Below are 24,410 nucleotides of genomic sequence, written 5' to 3' on the forward strand. Positions count from 1 at the left end.
TATAGCAATTTTCTATCAACAAATTATCGTTCATAGAATATTTAAATGATTATTCTCTTCAAATTTTTTCCTACTATTAATATAAAATGAGTAGATAATTTATATTTTAAATCAAAATCTCATAAATTTATTGATTATTAAAGCAGATAGACATACTTGTCAAATTATTATAATGCTTCACTTTCCCATGATTGTCAGTATTAAAGCATTAAAAATAGGAAGAAAATGGATGATGTGAATCAATATTGCCATTTACAATTTACTAATTTTCCACCTAAATAGCTCATCTTCAACTGAGCTACTAACCTATTAAATCATAATATATATTTATACAGTCAATTTTTCATCAAAATACTTTAATCGATTATGCTTCGTTTTTACAGTCTGACTCATGTAAAAAGGATGCTTACTTGAAGATATAATAAAAATACACATTTTGCAACATATTAGGAAGCAAATTGTCGTGCTTAAGTAATATTAAAAACTAAATAATTAAACAAGTAAGGCAAAAACGATGCAAAAAATTTGAAAAAAAAAATTCATAACCTAAAAACAAAGGATACACAATTTACCATTAAAATTTCAATATTTATAAAATATATGGAAAATGTTTTGTATGCTTCTATTTTCATATGTAATTATATGATTCATATTACACGGAAAAAAATTAATAAAACTTACAAAATTAAAAAAAAAAAGTTTTTATTTATTTTTATTAAGATATTTTATTTTAAACTATAAACTATAAAAGTAAATTAACACTAATTAATAACTAATATAAATATTTTCTATTTAATAATTATAACATGGCATAAGTTTAGCCATTGGATTTGATTTTGTTGACATGTCACAGCATGAATAATCCAAATTGAAATTCTTCATTATTGAAATTTTCATTTTCTTATAAACGGAGAAGACGTCTATCCAACATATATGCCAATAAAAAATTGTCATATTAATTGTTTACATAGTCTTCAATGGCAAATTGGGTTAATAAACAGGTTGGTGAATGTGAAATTATTATCTACGGCATGAGTTATTGTTTCTTCCATTAAATTTAATATTTGATGATCTTTGTCCGACTACCCGCAAATCTATGGTAATGCCAATGAGGAAATACATTCTGTTTCCAACCTTTTACAGGATTCAATCTCTAAGCTCATACATTAACAATACACGCTTGTAATTTAGTTTTCCCCAAAGATCAATAGATCTTGCTGTAGAAAAAAATACACATTTACGTTAAATTTGACCTAACAAACATCAATTTTTTATTTTTTATTTCATATATAATCATCGGTAATAGTTTCTGCTACTTTGTCCAATCTGTTTTTGCCAGATTTTTTCTTTTTAACATTCCAATAATGTGGCGGTAGGTGGGCCTTTTGTGAGGGTAATTCAGCAATGAAAAGCAGGGTTTGTGCCCAGCCAGCATATTTCCCGTATCTACTCACGAATGCCTCTGCCACACGGTTACAGAGTTTAGGTGTCAAACGGGCACCAGCAAGCTCGGGTATGAGATACCTTGTAGCAATCTTGCTCCCACAACAAAGAAAAAAATTTACATGTCAAAACTTGAAAAATTAAAATTTAAAAAGAGAGATTAGTAAAGATACATGGTAATTTTTTACCTCATCTACCAACTAGTACTTTTGACCATTCTCATCACTAAAATTCTACAAAAAGCTATAGCCTGAGAGATTCACCTATACTATTTTATTTCTAGCTTCTAGATTTGTATTTCTTTTGTTCTTAAGTGAAAGGGAAACCTTAGTATCTAAGAAACATGGACTTTTGATTTGTATTTCTTTTGTTCTTAAGTGATAGGGAAACCATGGTAAACGTGGACTTTTGAATCAGTCCAGGCTCTTATGCTCATTGAAATATGCCAAAAATAAAGCATTCTTCAAGAATGGTTTGTCGAACTACCAAACAAAACTATTTATTAGCCGTGATGGCAATGGCAGCTTTCTATGAATTAATCAATACTAACTCGAAACTTGGACTGGAAGTTGGTCTTAGCCTAGCTAAAAAAGCAGAATCTACCACTTAGTAAGGCATCAGAACTTCTTTCTTGCAAATGCAAATTTTACTTTCCATAATTACTCGAGTTGGAATTGATGGTCGCTATAAACAGATTAATTATGCTAAGACATTAATCAACCAACTCACAAAGGAACCAAAATACATCTTTTAGACTTTACCATGTTGGCGATCACAATCTGCCAACATTAATCAACCAACTCATAAAGGAACCAAAATAGATCTTTTAGACTTTACCATGTTGGCGATCACAATCTGCCATATACCGCATCTGTGTTACTATTAAAGTAGTAAACTCAGACCCAAAAGCATACCTTCCACACATGTGTATCAACAGGAATGGCATGATGTTGATCCAGAGAGAAAAGAGCTATGCATGCTGCTACTTTGGGACCAACTCCTGGTAAAGAGGAAAGGGCATCGATAACCTCTTCAAGATCTAATTTACGAAGAGACATAAGCCATTCTACACCTCCACCGTTTTTCAACTGCAACGCCTTTACGGTGCCAGTAATATATTTGGCCCTGCTCATCCACATTGAGACAAAAGCATCCATTAATTCCTAGGTAATAGCACTAGAGTGGGTTGACAAAAAATTGATAATCAAATCTACGTTTGCATCTCCATTTACTACCAAAATGTGCAAGGATTACAAACTACAATGTGACACGATCAGATTTATACATAAGAATGCATTGTCCATAACTAGAGCTTCTGATCTAAGCATAATAACTTCACAGAAATGTCTTTGAAACTCAACATAAACATTAACAAGAATAAAACAAGTAACAATGAAACAGCAGCTCAGGACAAACACAGAAACATATATATCCAATGGCAGGAATAAACAAAATGAGCATGTCCAACCTGTAACCAAAACCAGCCTCTCTAAACTCTTTCTCCGAGACTTTCGACAAGCTCTCCAAAGAAGGAAACTCGTGGAACTCAAAACCTTCAACGGTCCCCAAATGATTCCCCAGAGACGAAACAAAATCCACCATTTTCGTAATCCTCTGAATATTATTGTTAGACGAACACAGGAACTGAATCAAACACTCAAGCGGGTCTTGCCTGAGCACTCGAGCACCGCCCAAATGGGTAGCCAACTCTGCGAATCTCGAGTCGGATTCCGAAAACACCTCCCAAATGTCACTCAGAGAAATACCCACATTGAGAAAATCTCTCAAAGCCAAACCGCAATCAGCCTCAGAGGTAGTATGGTGAATGAAGTAAGAAACGTCGCCGTTTGAGATGTGCTTGAGGGAAACTAAGTGGGACCCAACAACGCCGGTGTATTGGAGATTTCCGGTCTGTTTCCACCGGAAGGTCTGGCCGGTCGGGAAGGTGAGCGGCAAGGAAAGCTCGGAACGGCCAAGATTAAGGGGAACCCATTCGGAGTTACCGGATTGCGGCGACGAAGAGATGGAATTGAGAATGGTTCTGGGTGTTTTGGTGGGCGGCTTGGAATGGCGGATTCTGAGGAGGGTTTGTGGGGTTGGAGGAGTTGAAGGAGGTGATTGAATGTGTGGTCTGGTTCTCTTCATGATTGGGAGGGTTTTCAACGAGTTGGTAGCTAAGGATTGGAGTAGGGTCTGATTCTCTTCATGATTGGGAGGGGTTTTCAATGAGATGGCTGCTAGGGTTTGGAATTTGAGCTTCCAGTTTTCTCCCTCAACATTATTCAGAGGAAGAGAAACACAGTGAGATAATGGAATTCCAGCTTCTTTTGTTTTCGTTCGTTTGTTTGTTTGTTTGTTTGCTTTTTTTTTTTTTCCTAAATATTTGTTAAATGCTAGTAGAGACACATGTCATTGGCTTATATTTGATATTTCTAACTAATTATTGATTTCGCTCGAAATGTAAAAAAGAAAATTAAAAAACATGAACGATACATTATTTGATAGGTACTTGTATAAATATCACCTAACTTACCAACTTTTTTAATTTTTAGATACCAACGGATATATATACATATATTTATTTTTTTTGGCTGAAAAAGATACCAATCGATATAGTGGTATAGTTGATTGATCTGAAAAATAGAGCTTACACACAAAAATCAAATTATATATCTAAAAATAAATTAATAAATAAGTTAGCATTCTTTTTATTACTATGACTCATAAGAAAATTTTCAAGAACATATATAGCTGCTTTTTTCTAGAAAAAAAAATTTGTATACCATATGAAGGTCCCAATTTATCAACTTTTTGAATATTAATAATAGATAAAATAAATTGTAATTTATTAAAAATAAATTATCTAAAATTACTAAAAGAAAAGAAATTAATGTATATATATTTTTGGAGAACTAAAAGAAGGAGATAAAGTGGTAAACTCATAATTATTTTCATCACAATTCAAATATATATATATATATATATATATATATGTACGAGTGAGGTTATGGTGCAGACTGTTTACATGCAGACTGCACCAATACATACGCTTTACACTTTTTGAGAAAAAAAATATCTATTTTACTGTTATATACACAAAGCAAAACTTACGCTTTTCTTAAAAACGTCGACTTTGATGAGAATTCGCATGCATACGAACTCTACCATAGAATTACCCATATATGTATATAGGGTGAGCCTATAGTACGGACCATCCGCATACAGATCATACCAAAGCCGACTTTTGTTGAGAAAACATTGGCTTTGCTGCTATATAGACAGAACAAAAGCCAACCTTTTTTCTTAAAAAACATTGACTTTGATACGAATATACATATAGATGGATCATACCATAGAATTACCCTATATATATATATATATATATATTTCAATCACAGTGTATTCGGAGTACACGTGCAACCATCATGCCTATATATGGTGGGCATGCATAAATGTGTAAATAAATGCACCTTCTGCTCATCTACCAACAAAAAATGCACCCTCTATTGAATTTTTTGTTCAAACATTTTTATGGTTAAATGTAGTTTTGTTTTGTTGAAAAGCCTGGTATGGAGATTAAGGGGGGTGTATTTAATTTAAAATTTGAAGGATTTTAAAAGTACTTAGAAATTTAGAGGTATTCGATTTAGATTTTGAAAAAATCTGTACAAGTACAATGATATTCAATTCAAATTTTAATGGATTTTATAAAAGTTTATTAAAATCTATGTGTATTCACTTATGATTTTGTTGAATTCTTTTAAAATTTAGTGGTATTTAAAAAGTCATTTATTTTAAAAGATTTTAAAAAATGATAGATTTTAATAGATTTGAAAAGATTTTAATAGTAAAATTGTGGATAAAATTGTCAATATAAAATTCAATATTATTCCTAAAGATTACATTGGATTCTTACAAATTTTTTATAAAATCTATGAAATTTCATAATAATCCATCAAATCTTTTAAAATCTATAACTCATTTTAAATTTATTAAATTTTAAATTGAATATACTTCATAATATTTTTATCTAATAAATAATAAATTATTAATTATTGAATATTTATTATTTAATTAAATAATTTTTTTATCTGTAATAAAAGGCTATTAAATAGTTTTTTTTTAACAAAATAACAATTTTATCATTTTGTATTTTTTTTATGTATACAGGTAAACCATTTGTATTTCACCACAAAACAATAATCAATTTATAATTTGCTATGTGTGCGCCTTATTTATTTATTTATTTTTTTAAATCCATGCTTATACATAAACCCATTTTTTCCCTTAATAAGCGAAACAAAATATTAAAATTAAATAACAAATAAGTTACTTATATAACCTATTTATTAAGTTTTCCATTTTCTTTTTTGAGAAAAATATTAAAATTTATTAACATTTGAACTACATGTGTAACGTGAATAGATATATATATATATATATATAGGTTAGGCTAATATCAAAACAATTTGATGATTTTAGTAATAATTTTTTATTACTAACATTTTGACCATGATAATGGTAAAGATTTATGATTCAATTATTAGGTGTAAAATTGGATACAGTACAACATAAAAAAGTATTCTGCCAAACACGAAATAGATCTAATCTAATTAAGCATGATATGAGTCCATGATGAATCAAACACGATAATATATAATAATATATTATATTTGATAAGTTATATATATATATATATTTTTTTTTTATTTTTTTATTTTGCTGATATTTTTAAAATTAATCAATATAATACTTTATTAGAATTAATCTATTTTTAGGATTTAAACTTTTTAATATTATCTGTTTCTTTATTTGAAGTGTTTTTTTTTTTTTTGCTTATACATTTTGTAATTAGTTAATTATGTAATTTTTTTCTCTTTTATGTAAATATAAACTACCTAATAAATCATAAAATAATTTTATTTTAGCAAAATTAATTTTATATAATGTATTAATTTTAATTAATATATAATTAAAATAAAAAAAAATATGTTGATACAAATATAAAAAACATCAACATGAGCAAAAATATTCTGGCACGAGCATAATACTGTATAAAAATAGGCTAGCACAAACACAATATAATAAATAAATGAGTTGACATGAATGAACGGGCAAATGTTTAAATAAATGTGCCACAATTACTAGCATATTAATATCTTATTTGGATAAAATAAATTTTATAAAAACTCATATAGTCATAAATGTATTTTTAAATTTCTAATTTTAAGTAAAAAAAGAAGAAGTTAAAAATAAAAAATCAAATCTACCTGTTATAAATTATTAATTATATATATAAGAATAATATATTATAATTTTCTTAGATAGTGGTATATTTTTATAAAAACAGGATATAAACAAATGAGATTAAACCGAAGCAAGAACAAAACACAAAAGGATTCCTATAATATGATTTTTTTTTTTAAAAAGCAATAATAATAATAATAATAATAATAAAAGCTAGTTTTAAATTTACCTTTTATTTTATTGTTAAATCAAAGAGAATTTAAGAATAGATTTTGATAAACAAATAAAAAGAACTGAGAATTAGTAATATTCTTTAATAAAAAAAGAAAAAGAAATGCAAAATGAAAGGATATATATAAATATAAATATATATATATATATATATATATTTTTTTTTTTTTCCTGAGCAAAACCAAAAAGACAAAGGTGCGCAAGGTAGAGTGAAGAAGTGCTATTCTCTCTCTCTCTCTCTGTGTGGCTGTCTCTGACTGTTTTTTCTCTCTAAACCTTCTTCATTGTGCATGAGTCTCTGAGTCTCACTTTTTGCACCAAATCAAAGACCCCACAAAATTCTACATACACTTCAAAATTCCTCCATACCAATTGAACAATGCCAGCTTCCCCTTCCTTCCCTTCAGGTACTCTTTGTGACCTAAAACCCCTCCTCCATTTCTCTCTCTCTCTCTCTCTCTCTCTCTCTCTCTCTCTCGATATATATATATATATATACATATCTTTAATAATTTCTGCACAATTCTATGTTTTAATTTGCTTTAAAAAAAGGTTAAATTTTTCGGTTTCTCTGAGAATTTATTTTTAAAAATAATTTATCTTTTTCACAGATGGTCGCGGCAAATGGAGGAAGAGAAAGAGAGAGCCCCTAATCAGTAGCAGAAGACAACAGAAGCACGAAGACGACGACGACGGTGATGAAGAAGACGCAGAGGACGACCTTGTCGAACAGCGCGAGGACGATTCGGAGGGACCCAATCAAAACCAAAACCAAAACCTCCAATCGGGAACAGCAAACGATCCAGCAGGTGCTATGGAGACCGAGGTCTTGGATGGTGGGGTCCGCTATTGCGACTTCCCGCCCGTTCTCAGACACGCGGTGAGTCGTCCCCACCAGTCTGTGTTGGCCATTGTTGCATTGGAGCGAGCCAATCACTGTGGTGGGGATACCAAGCCTCAGGGTCAGGGTCAGGGTCAGGGAATCCCGTTGTTTCTGGAGAATTTGTCGTACGGGCAGCTTCAGGCTTTGTCCGCTGTGCCCGCTGATAGCCTCGCATTGGATCAGGACCGATCGGACGGTGGGAATTCCGCTTATGTGCTGACCCCACCGCCGATTATGGAAGGCCGTGGTGTTGTTAAGCGCTTTGGGAGCAGAGTTCATGTTGTCCCAGTGCATTCAGGTGGGTTCGATACACTTTACACATGCACATATTCCTGGCTTTTTAGTGTTCTAGTAGAACGAAAATGTGGCAAAGTAGTAGTTAAACATACGAGTTTTTCCTATTTATTTAATTCTTTTTCACGTGTTGAATAATAATATGTTCTGATGTCTTCATTGTGATTAACCCCTTTTGATTTTTGGCTTGTATTTGAATTTTGGTCGTGCTTATGTAGGGCTAACAAAGTGTTTTGGCGATTTTCCATGGTGTCTGGTTTTGCTTTTTCACTTTCAAACTGGTTTTGGTTTTTGTTGCCATTTGACAACTGTCAAATTAGTATGGACGAAACAAATTGATTTGGGAATTTGTTGGTTTGGGATTGATTTTGTTTTGTGGAAACTCTAAATTAGTCATATCATGCCAAGGGTAGTCTCAACATAACAAACTTTCCTTGTCATTTTTGGTTTGCCTCTTTTTTTCAGAGGGGTTATGGTGTAGAGTTCTGGGTTTCTTTTGTGATTTATGTCTGTTTTTTCGACTTTATGAGCAGATTGGTTTTCACCGGCTACAGTTCATCGACTAGAGAGACAAGTGGTGCCACATTTTTTCTCAGGAAAATCACCTGACCATACTCCTGAGAAATACATGGAATGCAGGAACTATGTTGTTGCCAAATACATGGAAAATCCAGAGAAGCGGCTTACAGCTTCTGATTTCCTGGGGTTGGCATTGGGCGTTGATGTTGAAGATTTAACTCGAATTGTTCGGTTTCTTGATCACTGGGGAATTATCAATTACTGTGCTGTGGTACCATGTCGCGAGCCTTGGAATAGCAGTTCCTACTTAAGGGAGGATCCGAATGGTGATATTCATGTGCCGTCGGCTGCTATCAAGTCAATTGATAGCTTAATCAAGTTTGACAAGCCCAAATGTAAGCTTAAGGCAGCTGATGTTTATTCCTCACTGCCATTTCATGATGAAAATGCCTCTGATTTGGACAACAGAATCCGTGAGCGTCTATCTGAAAATCATTGCAATTACTGTTCACGGTCTCTTCACAATGTGTATTATCAGTCACAAAAGGAGGTGAATCTCTAGAATCTTATAATTTTTTCATTCCTTCTGTTATTTCTATTAACAGATAGCATCGTTGCTTAAAAGAGACAACCGCTAGAATTGCTGGTTACTAAAATTAGAAATCTTTGCCTACTTCCACAGTGGATTTATCATATAATCCTTCATCAGCTTGCAATACTAAAATTTAACGCACTCCAAATTAAGCAGAAGTATAAGTTTCAATAGATAACATTAAAGTAGGCAACATCTTGCAATCGAGATTTAGAGAATATTAGACTAGGCACTTAGAATTAGATGTCCAATCATATGACAGTGAAATATAATTTGATTTTAGGAGTAGACTAAAATTAAACCTATTAGAAAATTTAGATTTGAGGAGTAGACTAGAAATTAAACCTATTAGAAAGTTTAAGCATTTTCAGGTTTAAGAGCACTTTTCTCAGAAATTTGTCTTATTTTTCTCAATCCATGTCATACAAAAGCCCCGGTAATGTGAACCATTTGTAGAATTTTATATAAGGAGTTGGTTATGGTTATCTAGTAAATAAATGAAAGTGTATGTTCAGTTCTAGTGATCTAAATGCCAGGTGATATTCCGTTTTCAATGTAGTTTCATCCTAATATGCTTCTGTTGGCTCTTTAGTAGCTTGTTCAAGACCATAGTTACCATTATTCACTAGTGGGTTTGGAGTCTAGATTTCCACTGAAGTTGAGTTTGACAAATGCTTATCTTAGGTATCTGTGGTCTGGTATTCATAGTTAATTAAATATAATGACCTAAAGAAAAATAGTGCACTTTCAGGAGTGATTGCGTTATAATTTCTTGCTTATTCAAGAGGGATATAAAGTTTTGAACGAATTTGAATATTATGGCTGAGTGGCAGTTATTAGTAATTCCTCTCCACCCTAATTTCAGATAAAGGAAAAATAATGAGGTTGGAATTGCAAAAAATAATGTTCATAGATTTCCAATATGAATTAAAGAGTTAAAAATGGACACACATAAATGTTCCAGTTGTATGCAGATGCAGTCTCTTAAATTTTAGGTATTTATTTTAATTTTATTTAGATGCCACTTTAATTGTTGGTAGGTCTGTAGTTGCTAATACTAGTTTTGAAGTCAAGTCTTGTTTAAGCTTGAAAACCATGCTTACCATTATCGTTATAGAACATACCATGTCCCTCATGCTGCACCCGAGTATGTTGGCATTCTAGTTCACTGTCCTTCCATTTTTTGTTTTATGGAACTGTTGAGGGGTACCTGTGCAAGGCTGTGAAGGCCATAAGCTTTGAAGAGAGAAGTGGCAATTAGCTTCTGGACTTCTTTGTGATTGCTTATGGAATTTGTTTTGGCACTCCTTGCTGGGCTAAGTGGGACACAAGCTAAAGGCATTTAAACTTATTTTATATTCAAGATTACCAAAAAATACTTAAAATGATAATTTTGCATTTGAAATGTTTATAAAATAATAGGAGATGCACATCTAATGAGGCAAAGGACGAAAAAGGTGCTGCAATTTAATTAGTCTTTGCTTATGGGCGTGGTACAAACGCAAAATCTAGTATTTTACCTTTTTTTTCCCTTTTTTTTTTTGGGTTTTTTTTGGATGAAATATATATAACCAAGTAGTTTTAGTTGATGTATTCTTTATTAACATCCAGTCCTGAAGCACAAATGACTTAATTGATGTTGAAGTTATTTCTCTTTATCAAACATTATGATCTTATAAAAGGCTGAATAGCTGATCTCTATTACTTGGGTTTGGGCCAAAAAGCTTAGCTGAAAATGTTTTTAAGTTGTTGAGATTGTATTCCTTACCGGTTAGTTACATTGCAGGTTGATATATTGCTGTGCTCTGATTGCTTCCATGAGGGAAGATTTATAATTGGTCATTCAAGCATAGATTTTATGCGTTTGGATTCAACAAAAGATTATGCTGACACAGATGGGGAAAGTTGGACTGACCAAGAAACCTTATTGTTGCTTGAAGCAATGGAATTATACAATGAAAATTGGAATGAAATTGCAGAGCATGTGGGTACCAAGTCAAAAGCACAATGCATTCTTCATTTTCTTCGTCTACCTGTGGAAGATGGTCTTTTGGAAAATATTGAAATTCCAAGTGTCTCAATGTCTTCCAACTTGTCAAATGGAGATGCTCATGGAAGAAAGCATTCAAATCTAAACGGGGATATAGCAGGTATTCTTATTTACTTAGTTTCAACTTTTTGCTAAAAATGATACGTTTTTGACATTGTATGTACTTTATTCCTCTAGGATCCTGCCAAGAAGATGCTGAATTTGAAAGCTGCTTCCCATTTGCAAATTCTGGGAATCCAGTCATGGCCATGGTAGGTGACCGATTCTAAGCTTTATTTATTAAATGGAATTGAGTTAAAATGTATATTTTGGAAAAAAAAAAAACTACAGAAATTTTTTTTTTCTTGGAACAAAAAAGCTGAAGAATGTTGCCTGGTGAAATTGATTGAATGCATATCTGCAATATGGATATGACAAACATTGGTATCTGTGTGCGCATGCAAGAAAAGTTAATTTATTTTACTGCCATCATTCATTTTCTCTTAGACCTCATTTTTTTTGTGAGACTTGTAAGGATTTCCAGAGTACATGCTTATGTGCCTCTTTTAGGACAGCAGTATAGTGGATTAATTTATATACTTTTGAATGATAATTGTGTAAAATTCTCTCATAAACCAACCAAATTCGGCAAGAAGCCTTCATGTATTGCCACATGGAGTTTGCTATAGTAAATTTGTGATATTATTCAAATTGATGGTTAAGTGAATCATCGACCATGTATCATGTTTCATCTCATGTTGGTCTTTCACTTGAATTTTGTTATATAATACCCATTATCATTATTGTAGCTCCTATCTTCTGTACTTTGAAGAATGAGAGAGAACTCCAGAGATGCCAAGATCTTTGTTTCATCCAATTCCTCTTTGAGTTTGTAATTGTTTGTATTCCTGATCCCTGCTTGTAAAAAGTAAGAAAGAAATAATTATCTAAATGAAGGGGTGAATGTTTGAAGTAGATTTTCAAACATAGGACTTGTTGCTAAGCATAATTGCAGAATTTTGGAACAAATATAAGAGTTCTTAAAGACTTTGCTTGGCTGCCTACACAGCTAATAACTGGTTTATTGTTTCAGGTTGCTTTTCTGGCCTCAGCTGTTGGGCCAAGAGTTGCTGCAGCCTGTGCCCATGCATCCTTGGCCGCATTATCTGAGGACAATAGTGCATCTACTACTGGAAGCATCATCCAGACAGAAGGATCGGGACATAATAATAGGTCAGTAGTCTTTTATTCTCATGTTTTATAGGACAATATTAACACACTTCACCTTTGTAGCATTCATCTTATAGAGTTGTTTTTAGAAGATTCTCTTTTAGTTGTTTTCATAAAGTTTTTGTTTTGTCATATCAATATAAAAGTTTGTGGTAGTCTCTCCATGACACTTTGATGGATTGCTTGGCTAAGATCCCAATATCATATATAAAAGTAGTTTACTTGTATTGTTTGTTTTATGAGCATGTTGAGCCTTCTAAGCTGCCTGTAACAAGAAGTCGGAGGAATATTTACTAATCTGGAAAAAATATTCCTGATAAATTATTCTCTGTTTTGATTTTGGGGAAACTATATTAAGCTTTCTCTTGGATTTGTTGCTTTTGTATTGTTGATATTGCAAATCTAATTCTGTGCACAAAATTATTCTTTTTAAACGTATGAAGGATGAATTCAGAGAGTATGCATGGTAGAGATGCTGGTCCTCATGGAGATCTTGCAAATTCCATTCAGCATAAAGGTAGAATTTAGTTCTTACCTGTTATCATCATTTATTGATCAATCTTTTTCCATCTCTCATTTTGATCTTTCATGCATTCAAATTTGGAAGACAACTCAGCAGCACATGGTTCCAGGAATCAAAATGATGCAGGGGCTGCTCCATTATCATCCGAAAAAGTTAAAGCCGCTGCTAAAGTTGGCCTTGCTGCTGCAGCAACAAAAGCAAAACTATTTGCTGATCATGAAGAACGTGAAATTCAGAGACTATCTGCTAATATTATAAACCATCAGGTATAAAGATTTCAAGTACGGTTTCTTTATTTGCTATCGTTTTTCTCAACTTTACTTTATTTTTTCTTCCCCATTTTCCCTTCTCTAATTTTATTACTGCTTTGATTAGTTAGATGTTAATAGGGAAGCGAGCAGTGGACGTTTTAAGAAGGCTTAAAAACGGGTTAAAGGGTGTTAATTTTGATTGTGTTGAATGGATACAAATTACGAATCCACATGCTAATAGCTTAAGCTACCATGATAATAGAGCCTACCATATTTTTAGCAATTCCTGGAGTGTGAAGGAAATACCCTATATATTTTAATCAAATCATCTAGTTTAATAACATCTCCGTAAACCTATATCATTGAAACTTCTTTCAAATGCAGTCTTTGTCAATTGTACTTTAGAGATTGATAAAGTTCCATTTTTGGTATTGTGGTTCAACTTGCTCTTGAAAAGCTTGATTTAAACTCTGAATCAAAATACCATTCAGGGGATGTGTATTGCCCTTGTCACCTTTTTCATTTTTGTCTAAACATTTGTTGCCTGCGTTATTTTCACCTTAAGTGTCTTTCAAATTGATCAAGGTCTATGCATCAATAATTGAATTTATAAGATTGATTATCCTGCGATGCACCAGTTCTTCATTAGGGGAAGTAAAAATAAAAAAAAAAAAAAAAAAAAAAAACCTCAAAACTAATTACTATCTCTCTGCTGTGAAATTTGACAGTTGAAAAGATTGGAGCTGAAGTTGAAGCAATTTGCAGAAGTGGAAACATTTCTAATGAAAGAATGTGAACAAGTGGAAAGGACAAGGCAGAGGATTATAGCTGAGCGTGGCCGTATTTTATCTACACGGGTTGGATCTTCTGGAGGCACTTCAACTGTGAACCTACCAGGTGTTGGTCCTTCCATGGTGAACAACAACACAGGTAATAGTAGGCAACAAATTATGTCAGCTTCACCTTCACAGCCAAGCATATCAGGTTACAGCAACAATCAAACCATACAACCCCAAGTGTCACCATTCATGCCACGGCAATCAATGTTTGGATTGGGGCCAAGGCTGCCTCTAGCAGCAATACAATCTTCCTCATCTAATCCGACAAATGTAATGTTCAATGCCTCGGGAAATACACAGCCTACTCACAATCACCCGATGTTAAGGCCCGTACATGGCACTAGCTCAGGTTTAGGTTGAAGAAAATTTGACGTAATGTTGTTGTTTTTGTGGTCGTTGCGTTATGCAGTGAAACCAGAAGGAAGAAATATAACAAAGGATCCATTGTTCATGACTCATTATTTTACTAGTTTTGGTAAAATAAAAGTTAACTGGGCAGTTTGTAGGTCTTGTGCATGCATTTAGTTATTAAAATTACTTGCCCCCACCTTCTTTTTTTTTTTTTTTTTTTTTTTTTTTTTCTCGTTTCCCTCTCTGCTTAATTAGATTTTGAAGACCGCATCCTGTTTGAACTCTGGCTGAGTGGACGGGAGGAAAAGCCACTCTAATCGTTGACTAAGAGACATTTTTACCAAATTTGAACTACGTTATAAGGTATGTTCAATATGGTTCCATTTGCATTTGGTTTGGTTGCTTTCTTTCCTTTTTTTATTTTTTTTTATTTTTTATTTTTTTTTTAATTTTTGGTTATTTATGTTTTGTTTTCTCCGCATTCATGTAGATGACCAGAACAGGGTGATTTTATCTTCCAAAATTACTAGGGTAGTGGTAATGCGTTATTCTGACTTTCCTGGATGGTGTGAAAATTTTCCTAATGTAGCAGATTTACCATACTTGAGATATATTTTATCAGAAAACATTACCTATAAACATCATATAGAAAAAAGCCAAAAGAAAAATGAAAAATATTAAAGAAAAGTAAATAAACATTACATATAAAGATGACTTATAAGAGGTGGTAATTTATGTATCCAAAAATACGATTATTGGATTCAACATATATTTTTGGTTCTCTAAAAACTACATCAGAGCTTTTACAGGTTATTCCATTACAAACATTACTTGCTAATTTTGATTACAAATTCCACCGATGAGATTGCAAATCCTTGAACGACCTAACTTTTTTCAGATTCTCTACTGTTCCCGTCTTTGCAACTCCGATGAAAATGGTAGTTGAACTTTGCATGATAAATACCAATTCTTTGATTGCCCTGGAAGTTGGGAACTCTACTGAGGAAGAGGATTATCAGTAGCAGTGCCACCAAAATGGAACCCCACAAGAACTCCATTTTTGTAAGCACACATTAATGCTATTACCATTTAACCAAAATTTTTGATTTTATTATTATTATTATTATTTTTAGTTTAAGAGCAGGTGCATTACTGAAAATAATTTCAATGCTAAAGTTGCAAATTCTTATTAAATTGATGAAAATAATGATGGATGGATATTGCTGCAGATTATCATATTCTCATGGATTTTGGATTTGGAATAATTGGAATCAACATCTATTACCTAAGCACAGGATTAGGATTTATGGACTGGTTGATCCACAGCACTTTACCAAAGGCTACAACAGTTTTCATTGGGATTATAGTATTTCCTCTAGTGGCCATCTATGTACTTGCTGTCGTTTACTTGACATTTTCAATACTGCAGTAACATTCATCGATGCTACGAAGAACGACTCCTTTTTGGAGATTGAAATAAGAAATGGAGCTGTGAGTCCTGATCGCCCACATGACCATATACCTTATAGACAGGATTTAGCTGATATTCCTCTTCCTCAGTTTAGTTCCCAACTTCCAGGGCAATCCTTGAATGACCAAACTTTTTTCAGATTTTCTACCATTCCCGTCTTTGCAACTTCAATGAAAATGGTAGTCAAACTTTGCTTGGATAAATAGCAATTTTTTGATTGCCCTATTGAGGAAGAGCAATATCAGCTAAATCCTCTCTATGAGGTTTATGGTCATGTGGACGATCAGGATTCAGAGGTCTATTTTCTATTTCAATCTCCGAAAAGGAGTTGTTCTTGGTAGTATCGATGAATGTTACTGCAGTATCTTTTCGAAATATCAACTAAACGACAGCAAGTATGTAGATGGCCATTAGAGTAAATAATATAATCCCAATGAAAACTGTTGCAGCCTTTGGTAAAGTGCTGTGGATCAACCAGTCCACAAATCCTGTGCTTAGGTAATAGATGTTGATTCCAATTATTCCAAATCCGAATATGATAATCTGCAACAATATCCATACATCATTATTTTCATCTATTTAATAAAAATTTGCAACTTTAGCATTGAAATTATTTTCAGTAGTGAACCTGCTCTTAAACTAAAAATAATAATAATAAAAAAATCGAAAATCTTGGTTAAACGGTAATAGCATTAATGTGTGGGTCCCATTTTGGTGGCACTGCTACTGAATTTAAGAAGTGGGAGTGGAGCAAAAAAAGGAAGTTCAAAAGCTAGGATCATCTGCAAAACCCATTTAAACTATTACCACCTTTTATTTTATTTTCATTTTTCATTTTTACTTATTTATTTATTTATTTTTACATAATAAGTTCAAAGTGTAAAAATTTCCAAGGAATAACAAACCGATGCAATGGTAATGAGTCGGCTAGCTCCAGAAGATCCACCCATAATGGAAATAATGGAAACAATGAGACTTGGTGTGATGGCATTACACCTTGTGATTAAATTCCTTCTCCATTTCTTCATCTTAAGGTCCAAGAACCCCTAATTAATTATATAACAATACTAATTTAGTACCATACTTATTCCATAAACTCACCGAAAAAATAAATCACATTAAATCTTCATTTTCTAAATAAATAAATAAATGGAAACCTCCACAAACATTTTAATTGATTTGTAAATTCTTTTTTGGACGAATTTGGCCCAATACCTCTCTTTAAAGACATTAAGGATATTTATCCATACTTTTTGAATTTTTTTATTTTATCCTTCAATATCCATTCTCACCTTAAAAAAAAAACAATTATAAATAATTTCCATATCCTTATTTTACTTTCCCGTGCCTTTTGTATTCCACTAAACAAAAAAGAGAGAAACCTTGGCGGGTTCCCATTTCTTAGAAATTGCAGAGATTCTCAATGAGTTTCTTCGAGCCTATCCATAGAAAACAAGCCAATCAAACATGAATGATAAGTAAACCAAAAATTCGAGGGCAATAATTTTCAAGTGCTTATTGCCAAACAATAGTCACTGGTTAGAGAAAGAAGGAGAGTTGGGTTTGCATATCAAAGGTCTTGGAAGTGAGACAAAGTGGACGCCATTGAAGAATCTCAGAGATGAACAGAGAGAAAATGCCGAAGCAAAGCCAATAGCAAGTTTGACAACTCTTGTAGAAGGAAGAGCAAAAGAAGAGCGTGTATAGAGTAGCGTCGTGTGGGATAAGGAAGCACATGCCGCACTTGCCTATATGAACACGGGAGTTCTGGAAACTTCCAATATCTCGTCTTCTTCTTGTTCTTCACCATGCGAGCCATTATTTTTACAAATCTGTTAAACTAAAAGGCTACTGGTAAGAGAAAGAGGAAAATTGGATTTGAAATGTGGTAGGTGGGACATTGGTAGAGAGAAGTTGTACGTGGTTTATTGAGCAAGGATAAAGTAGGAATAATGAAAAGAAAGTGGTTGGAAAAAAAAGGTTTAAAAGAGGGGTATTTGTCATTAAGATTTTCAAAATAGAGGTATTGGGCCAAATTCCTCTTGTTTTTTTTTGGACATCTCGGGCAGCTTATGTTGTATTCCATATGGCCATGGCCCTATAAGCGCTAAGAATAAAATCTGTCTCAATGATTTATACGGTCCTAATCATATAAAGATATTACAAAATGAGGATATAATGCAACTGCAAATAATCAATTTATCTGAACTGAATTTATTGTATTCTAATTTTATAAAGTTAAGATATCTTGATGTGATCACGATTAATGTTATATATATATATATATTTATATAGTAGACATGAGTGAAGAGTGTACCTGTAGGAGAAAAGATGTAGAATTGAGAGTGAGATCATTGCATCTATCATTATTTACACCACAGAGGGTATGCTTGGTGTCACGGTCCCACCGCTCTAAGCGTACAACGGGGCCGTGCGGTGCTTACTCGCCCCTCGCGGGTAGTAAGCCAACCGTTAATGTCCCTCGCAAGCAAATAACCCACACGATATTAGTATTGTGCATGCACCAAGCAAGCAATAAAATAAAGCATGTAATCACACAATCGTTAGAAAAGGGTCAGTAAACAAGGCAACAATACGATGAATTGGAAATGCGTTCGTTTTATTCGGTCTCGATGGAGAGAACAGCAGAGAGGTTTACAAGCACGCTATTAAAAGTTCTCACCTATGCTAGTGGTCTAGCCCAACAACTCGCCGACTAGCCACCCCCCTCCAAAGAGCTTATCGGGCCATTTTCATTCCGACAAGAATACATATCAAAATATGCGAGGAATCATAATGGCACTATTTCGAATAACAAAAGCTAGAAATCCAAGCAAGTGACCATGGGCTTGACTAATGACCCTGGATGAACTTGGCTTGGTATTTACAATCAAAATGCGGAGGAGTGTACGACTCTTACATCCTCCCCCACTCATTCTATCGACGCCCTCGACGACTCCGCTGCCTTGAACTCCTCGATCTGCTGCTTGTAGGCTGCCAAGTTGCCTTCCTTCTCCCAGCTGGTTTCTTCTTCTCCTAGTCCCTTCCACTTGATGAGGTATTCTCGTACTGGCTGACGATGCACGCTTCTGGTTCTTTCTGCAAGGATCTCCTCCACTTCCTTGTTGTCTTCGGCAGCTTGGTCTTGACTTCGGCTCTTGCTGGAGTGTTGTGCGCTGGATCCTCCTTGTCGGCATAGTATGGCTTGAGGTTGCTGACCTGGAATACCGGGTGCACTCTCATGCATCCTAGGGTAACCACCTTATACGATGCCCTCCCTACTTTGGCAATGATCGGCATTGGTCCCTCATATTTTCTCATCAACCTGGGGTCTCTGTCCCTTAGCCAGCGAAATTGCTCTCGAGTTAGCTTCACCATCACCATATCCCCTGCATTGAACTCTAGGGATCGCCGGTCTTTGTCTGCCCATTTCTTCATCCGATTTGCTGCCTTCTCCAAGTAGGCCCTGGCTATTTCCATGTTATTCTTCCACTCTTTGGTGAAATTGAAAGCCCTTGGGTTCTTTCCTTGGTACTCATCGACTGTGTGTGGAAGTAAGGACTTCTGGCCGTTAACTATTTCAAAGGGGCACTTACTTGTGGGAGATCCCTTCTGTGCGTTGAAGCAGAATTGAGCTACATCAAGTAGTTGCGCCCAATTCTTCTGGTTGGCACTCACAAAGTGTCGTAGGTACTCCTCCAACATGCCATTGAATCTTTCCGTCTGCCCATCCGTTTGTGGGTGATAACTGGAGGAAATGTTGAGCTGGGACCCAAGAAGCTTGAATAGTTCTGTCCAGAAAGATCCCGTGAACTTGGCATCTCTATCGCTTACAATGTGGCACGGCACACCCCAATATTTGACCACATACTTGAAGAATAAGCGGGCAGTTTCATCGGCCGTACAGAACTTTGAGGCAGGGATGAATGTTGCATACTTCGAGAATCGATCCACAATAACCAAAATACTTGAAAGATCCCCGATCTTTGGAAGGTTGGTGATGAAATCGATTGACACACTCTCCCATGGGCATGACGGGACGAATAGAGGTTCCAACAGCCCTGGTGGTTTCTGCCTCTCAACTTTGTCCTGTTGGCACACAAGACAGGTTCGGATGTAGTCCATAATATCGTCATGCATCTGTGGCCAATAATAACCCTGTTTGATTAAGGCATACGTCCTTTGCCACCCCGAATGTCCAGCCCACAAAGTGTCGTGGCATTCTCTCATTAACATCTTTCTTAGGTCTCCAGCCTTCGGGACAAATAACCTATTTCCTTTTGTCCACAGTAAGTCGTCTTCCTCCCAAAATTGACGAGTTTTTCCCTCCTTGCACAGTTTAAGGATATTCTGGGTACATTGATCTCCCCCTAAATGCTGCTTTATTAGCTCTCGCATTGAATTCGCGATAGTACTCGCAGCCATGTTAGCCACCACCCTTAGTGCCGCAAGCTCTGTCTTGCGACTTAGGGCATCCGCCGCCTAGTTCTTGGTCCCCGCTTTGTGCTCGAATTGAAGGTCAAACTCCGCAATGAATTCATGCCAATGAGCTTGTTTTGGGGTTAGTTTTGGTTGTGTAAGGAAGTGACTAACAGCTGAGTTATCAGTCTTTACTACAAAGCTTGACCCCAATAAGTAGTGCCTCCAGGTTCTTAAGCAATGAATTACGGCAAGCATCTCCTTTTCTTGAGCCGTATAGTTTCTTTCTGCCGCTGATAACTTCCTGCTTTCGTAGGCGACAGGATGACCATCTTGGAGTAGGACTCCACCTAAAGCGAAGTCAGATGCATCGGTTTGGACTTCGAAGGGTCTGGTGATGTCCGGCAGGGCCAACACTGGGTCTTTCATCATAGCTTCCTTTAGATCCTGGAATGCGCCTTCACATTCCTTGCTCCACTCCCAAGGCACCTCCTTCTTTAGCAATTCCGTTAGGGGAGTTGCTTTCTTCGAGTATCCTTTTACGAAGCGGCGGTAGTAATTTGCCAATCCCAGAAATGATCTAAGTTCTTTCACATTAGCGGGAGTTTTCCACTCTTGGATGGCTTTTACCTTCTCCATGTCCATACGGATCTTCCCCTCCTCGATGATGTGTCCCAGAAACTTGATTTTTCTTCTGCCAAAAGCACATTTTTCCTTCTTCACAAATAATTGATTTTCTCGGAGTCTCTGGAGTACCATTCGAATGTGTTCGACATGTTCTTCCAAGGTAGGGTTGAAGATTACAATGTCGTCAAGATACACCACCACAAATTTGTGAAGGAAGTCTCGAAATACCTGGTTCATGAGGGTGCAAAATGTTGCTGGTGCATTCGTTAACCCAAAAGGCATCACCAGGAATTCGAAGGCTCCGTATCGTGTGACGCAGGTGATTTTCTCTTCGTCTCCTTCAGCGATTCTCACTTGGTAGTATCCCGATCTCAAATCCAATTTAGTGAAAAATTTGGCTTCGCTTAGTTGGTCGAACAAGTCAGCTATTAAAGGGATCGGGTACTTGTTTCGCACCGTGACTTTGTTCAGGGCTCGATAATCTACGCACAGGCGCAAAGTTCCATCTTTCTTCTTTTGGAATAATACGGGAGCGCCGTAAGGTGCCTTCGAGGGTCTTAGGAACCCTGCTTCCAAAAGTTCCTCGAGTTGCTTCCGTAGCTCTGCCAGCTCAGGAGGGGCCATCCGATAAGGTGCCTTTGCTGGAGGTTTTGCTCCTGGTATCAATGCGATGTTGTGGTCAATATCTCGTCGAGGAGGTAGGTTCCTTGGTAAGTTGTCCGGCATCACATCATTGAATGATTTTAAGGCATCCAGCACCATAGGAGGGGTAGTTTCATCATCTTCACCCTCCCTCGCTACCACTAATGCTATGTAAGAGGGTTCTTTGCGTCTTACTCCCTTCTTAAATTGGAGGGCCGATAGAAGTTTGGGGTTGTTCAGTTGCTTCCTCTGTACGGGAACTACTCCTGTTTGTTCCCCCATCATCAACAGGCTGTTAGCGGCGGGAATAGGGATTGCCTTCTTCTTCACTAGAAAGTCCATTCCTAAGATTACATCAAAGTCATCCATTGGTACTACAATCAAATCCACTCGGTCCTCCCAAGTTCCCAACTTGAGAGGCACTTGTTTCGCCAGGCCCACCGTAGGTAAGGTTTTGGAATTTACTGCTTTCATTTGCCCCGCATCCTTTTGTAAGCATAGGCCCAGCCTTCGAGCTTCAATCTCTGAACAAAAGTTATGGGTGGCACCTATGTCCACCATCACACTCTTTGTGGCCTTTCCATTTATCGCCGCATCCACAAATATAAGACCTTTCTCATTGGTCTTCCTGGCCTGAACGACCTGTCCATTAAGGGCATTCAAGAATCTCAGCGCTCCCACTTGTGCGCCGTCTTCTCCTTCTTCTACTACCTCCTCTTGCCCTCCCTCGTGCTCTTGGGAGCGAATAGATGCTTGTAGAGCACTAAGAGCGGTCTTATGGGGGCATTCGCCCACTCTGTGGGGACCATTACATAGGAAACATGTCAGAGGTCGGGGTTTAAATCCGAATGCATTGGGGTTCCGCGGTGGAGGTTCTCTCGTGTTCGGAGGTTTCCTATTGTCGCTTCCCCCAGGTCTTGGGAGATTGGTAGGCCTGAAGGGTCTACTGCTATTGGCATTCGAAGGAGACGGTTGGGGCCTTCTATTGATGGGGCTCTCTGTTGAGTAGTCCATTAGGCGCTCCGCTGCCCCTAGTGCTGAGGCTAGGTCTTGTACTCTCTGTCGTTGAAGTTCTGTCCTAGCCCAAGGTTTCAGCCCTTCCAGGAAGTAGAAGAGCTTATCCTTCTCAGACATGTCGCGTATATCGAGCATGAGGGCCGAGAAAGCTTTCACGTAGTCCCTTACATTACCCGTTTGTCTCAATTCTCTCAAATGTCGTCGGGCAATGTAGTCCACATTCTCGGGAAGGAATTGGTTCTTGAGTTCCTTCTGTAGCTGGTCCCATGTGTCAATGATGCATCTGTTGTTCTTGATATCTTCGTATTTAGATCGCCACCACAGTTTTGCATCATTGGTTAGGTACATTGTAGCCATGGTCACCTTTGTTTCCTCCGAATCCGATTTTATTGCTCGAAAATATTGTTCCATATCAAACAAAAAGTTTTCGAGCTCCTTCGCATCTCGTGCCCCTCCATACGCTCGGGGCTCAGGCACTTTCATTCGTCCATAGTCCCCGCCCATTGGGACAGCAGGTCGATTTTCTACCGCTCGCATGATGATGGCGAGCTTGGTGTTTATTTGCCCCATTTCAATCTTTAGGGCTTCCACGGTGGCTCGAAAGTCCTCCGTCAGTTCGTTGACCGTAGACATCAATCTCTCTATGGCCTCTTCCATTGCTCCATCTCGCTTGCCCGCAGTGGAGCTCGAAGGGCCGGTATTGCCCCACGTGGTTTGATTCTTCTCGAGTGCGCTCACTCGACTGGCTATGTCATCGAGTGTCTCCATCTTTTCGAAGGCCTCCTGCCAGTTGTGGCCTCTGATATGTGCATTTACAACGCCAGCAAGCTCCCCGAGCTGCTGGTCGATGTTATCGAACCGCATTTCGTTTGTTAGCTTCGGCATCTTGTGCGAGTGACTCCCAACCTTGCTCTGATACCAACTGTCACGGTCCCACCGCTCTAAGCGTACAACGGGGCCGTGCGGTGCTTACTCGCCCCTCGCGGGTAGTAAGCCAACCGTTAATGTCCCTCGCAAGCAAATAACCCACACGATATTAGTATTGTGCATGCACCAAGCAAGCAATAAAATAAAGCATGTAATCACACAATTGTTAGAAAAGGGGTCAGTAAACAAGGCAACAATACGATGAATTGGAAATGCGTTCGTTTTATTCGGTCTCGATGGAGAGAACAACAGAGAGGTTTACAAGCACGCTATTAAAAGTTCTCACCTATGCTAGTGGTCTAGCCCAACAACTCGCCGACTAGCCACCCCCCTCCAAGGAGCTTATCGGGCCATTTTCATTCCGACAAGAATACATATCAAAATATGCGAGGAATCATAATGGCACTATTTCGAATAACAAAAGCTAGAAATCCAAGCAAGTGACCATGGGCTTGACTAATGACCCTGGATGAACTTGGCTTGGTATTTACAATCAAAATGCGGAGGAGTGTACGACTCTTACACTTGGCATGTGATATTGATGGATATTGGATTGTATTGTATTATGTAATACAGTGTTTGGATACATTTGGGTTGTGAAGGTATTGGATTATATAATACCTCTCCATCTTTTTTAATACAGCTCATGGTGTATTACTAATACACCCGATTTCCTTTGTATTATCAAATACAACTCTCCCTCATCTACAACTATGCCACCTCTCCTCCCAAAAACTACACAACCGACGTGATGATTTTTTGAAGAAGGGCCACGAGAAGGTTGAGATCCTCTCTTTGACTGATCTGTCCTCGGTCCCGACTGGGATCGACGGACCTTACATGCCATATCCTGTTGTCCACCCTCTCTCACGGAT

The 24,410-nt window shown here is 36.4% G+C and overlaps 3 protein-coding genes across 4 annotated transcripts; 1 reads left to right on the forward strand and 2 right to left on the reverse strand.

Annotated features, from left to right (window-relative positions):
- Positions 1–1,095: 1,095 nt before the first annotated feature.
- On the reverse strand, positions 1,096–3,852 carry LOC132803760 (N-glycosylase/DNA lyase OGG1; the record flags this gene model as incomplete). The annotated part of the gene is made up of 3 exons (XM_060817273.1): positions 1,096–1,535; positions 2,358–2,568; positions 2,912–3,852. Coding segments are annotated over 3 exons (1,404 nt in total), but the record flags the coding sequence as incomplete, so codon positions are not given.
- A 3,245-nt stretch (positions 3,853–7,097) lies between these two features.
- On the forward strand, positions 7,098–14,591 carry LOC125420381 (SWI/SNF complex subunit SWI3C). Of its 2 annotated transcripts, none has more exons than XM_060817385.1 (9): positions 7,098–7,328; positions 7,533–8,102; positions 8,632–9,167; positions 10,996–11,359; positions 11,437–11,510; positions 12,332–12,471; positions 12,912–12,985; positions 13,076–13,257; positions 13,971–14,591. In XM_060817385.1, exons 1-9 carry the CDS (start codon positions 7,301–7,303, stop codon positions 14,439–14,441), a joined length of 2,439 nt encoding a protein of 812 aa, XP_060673368.1. In that variant the 5' UTR covers positions 7,098–7,300; the 3' UTR covers positions 14,442–14,591. The 2 variants fall into 2 exon arrangements, with proteins under 2 accessions (XP_060673368.1, XP_060673367.1); XM_060817384.1 differs by having other exon boundaries at positions 12,912–12,984; positions 13,072–13,257.
- Positions 14,592–20,385: 5,794 nt separating this feature from the next.
- On the reverse strand, positions 20,386–23,472 carry LOC125420382 (uncharacterized). The gene has a single exon (XM_060817274.1). It carries the CDS (start codon positions 23,470–23,472, stop codon positions 20,386–20,388), a length of 3,087 nt encoding a protein of 1,028 aa, XP_060673257.1.
- Positions 23,473–24,410: the final 938 nt, after the last annotated feature.

This window comes from Ziziphus jujuba, chromosome 5, assembly GCF_031755915.1.
Source record: "Ziziphus jujuba cultivar Dongzao chromosome 5, ASM3175591v1".
NCBI classification, from domain to species: domain Eukaryota; kingdom Viridiplantae; phylum Streptophyta; class Magnoliopsida; order Rosales; family Rhamnaceae; genus Ziziphus; species Ziziphus jujuba.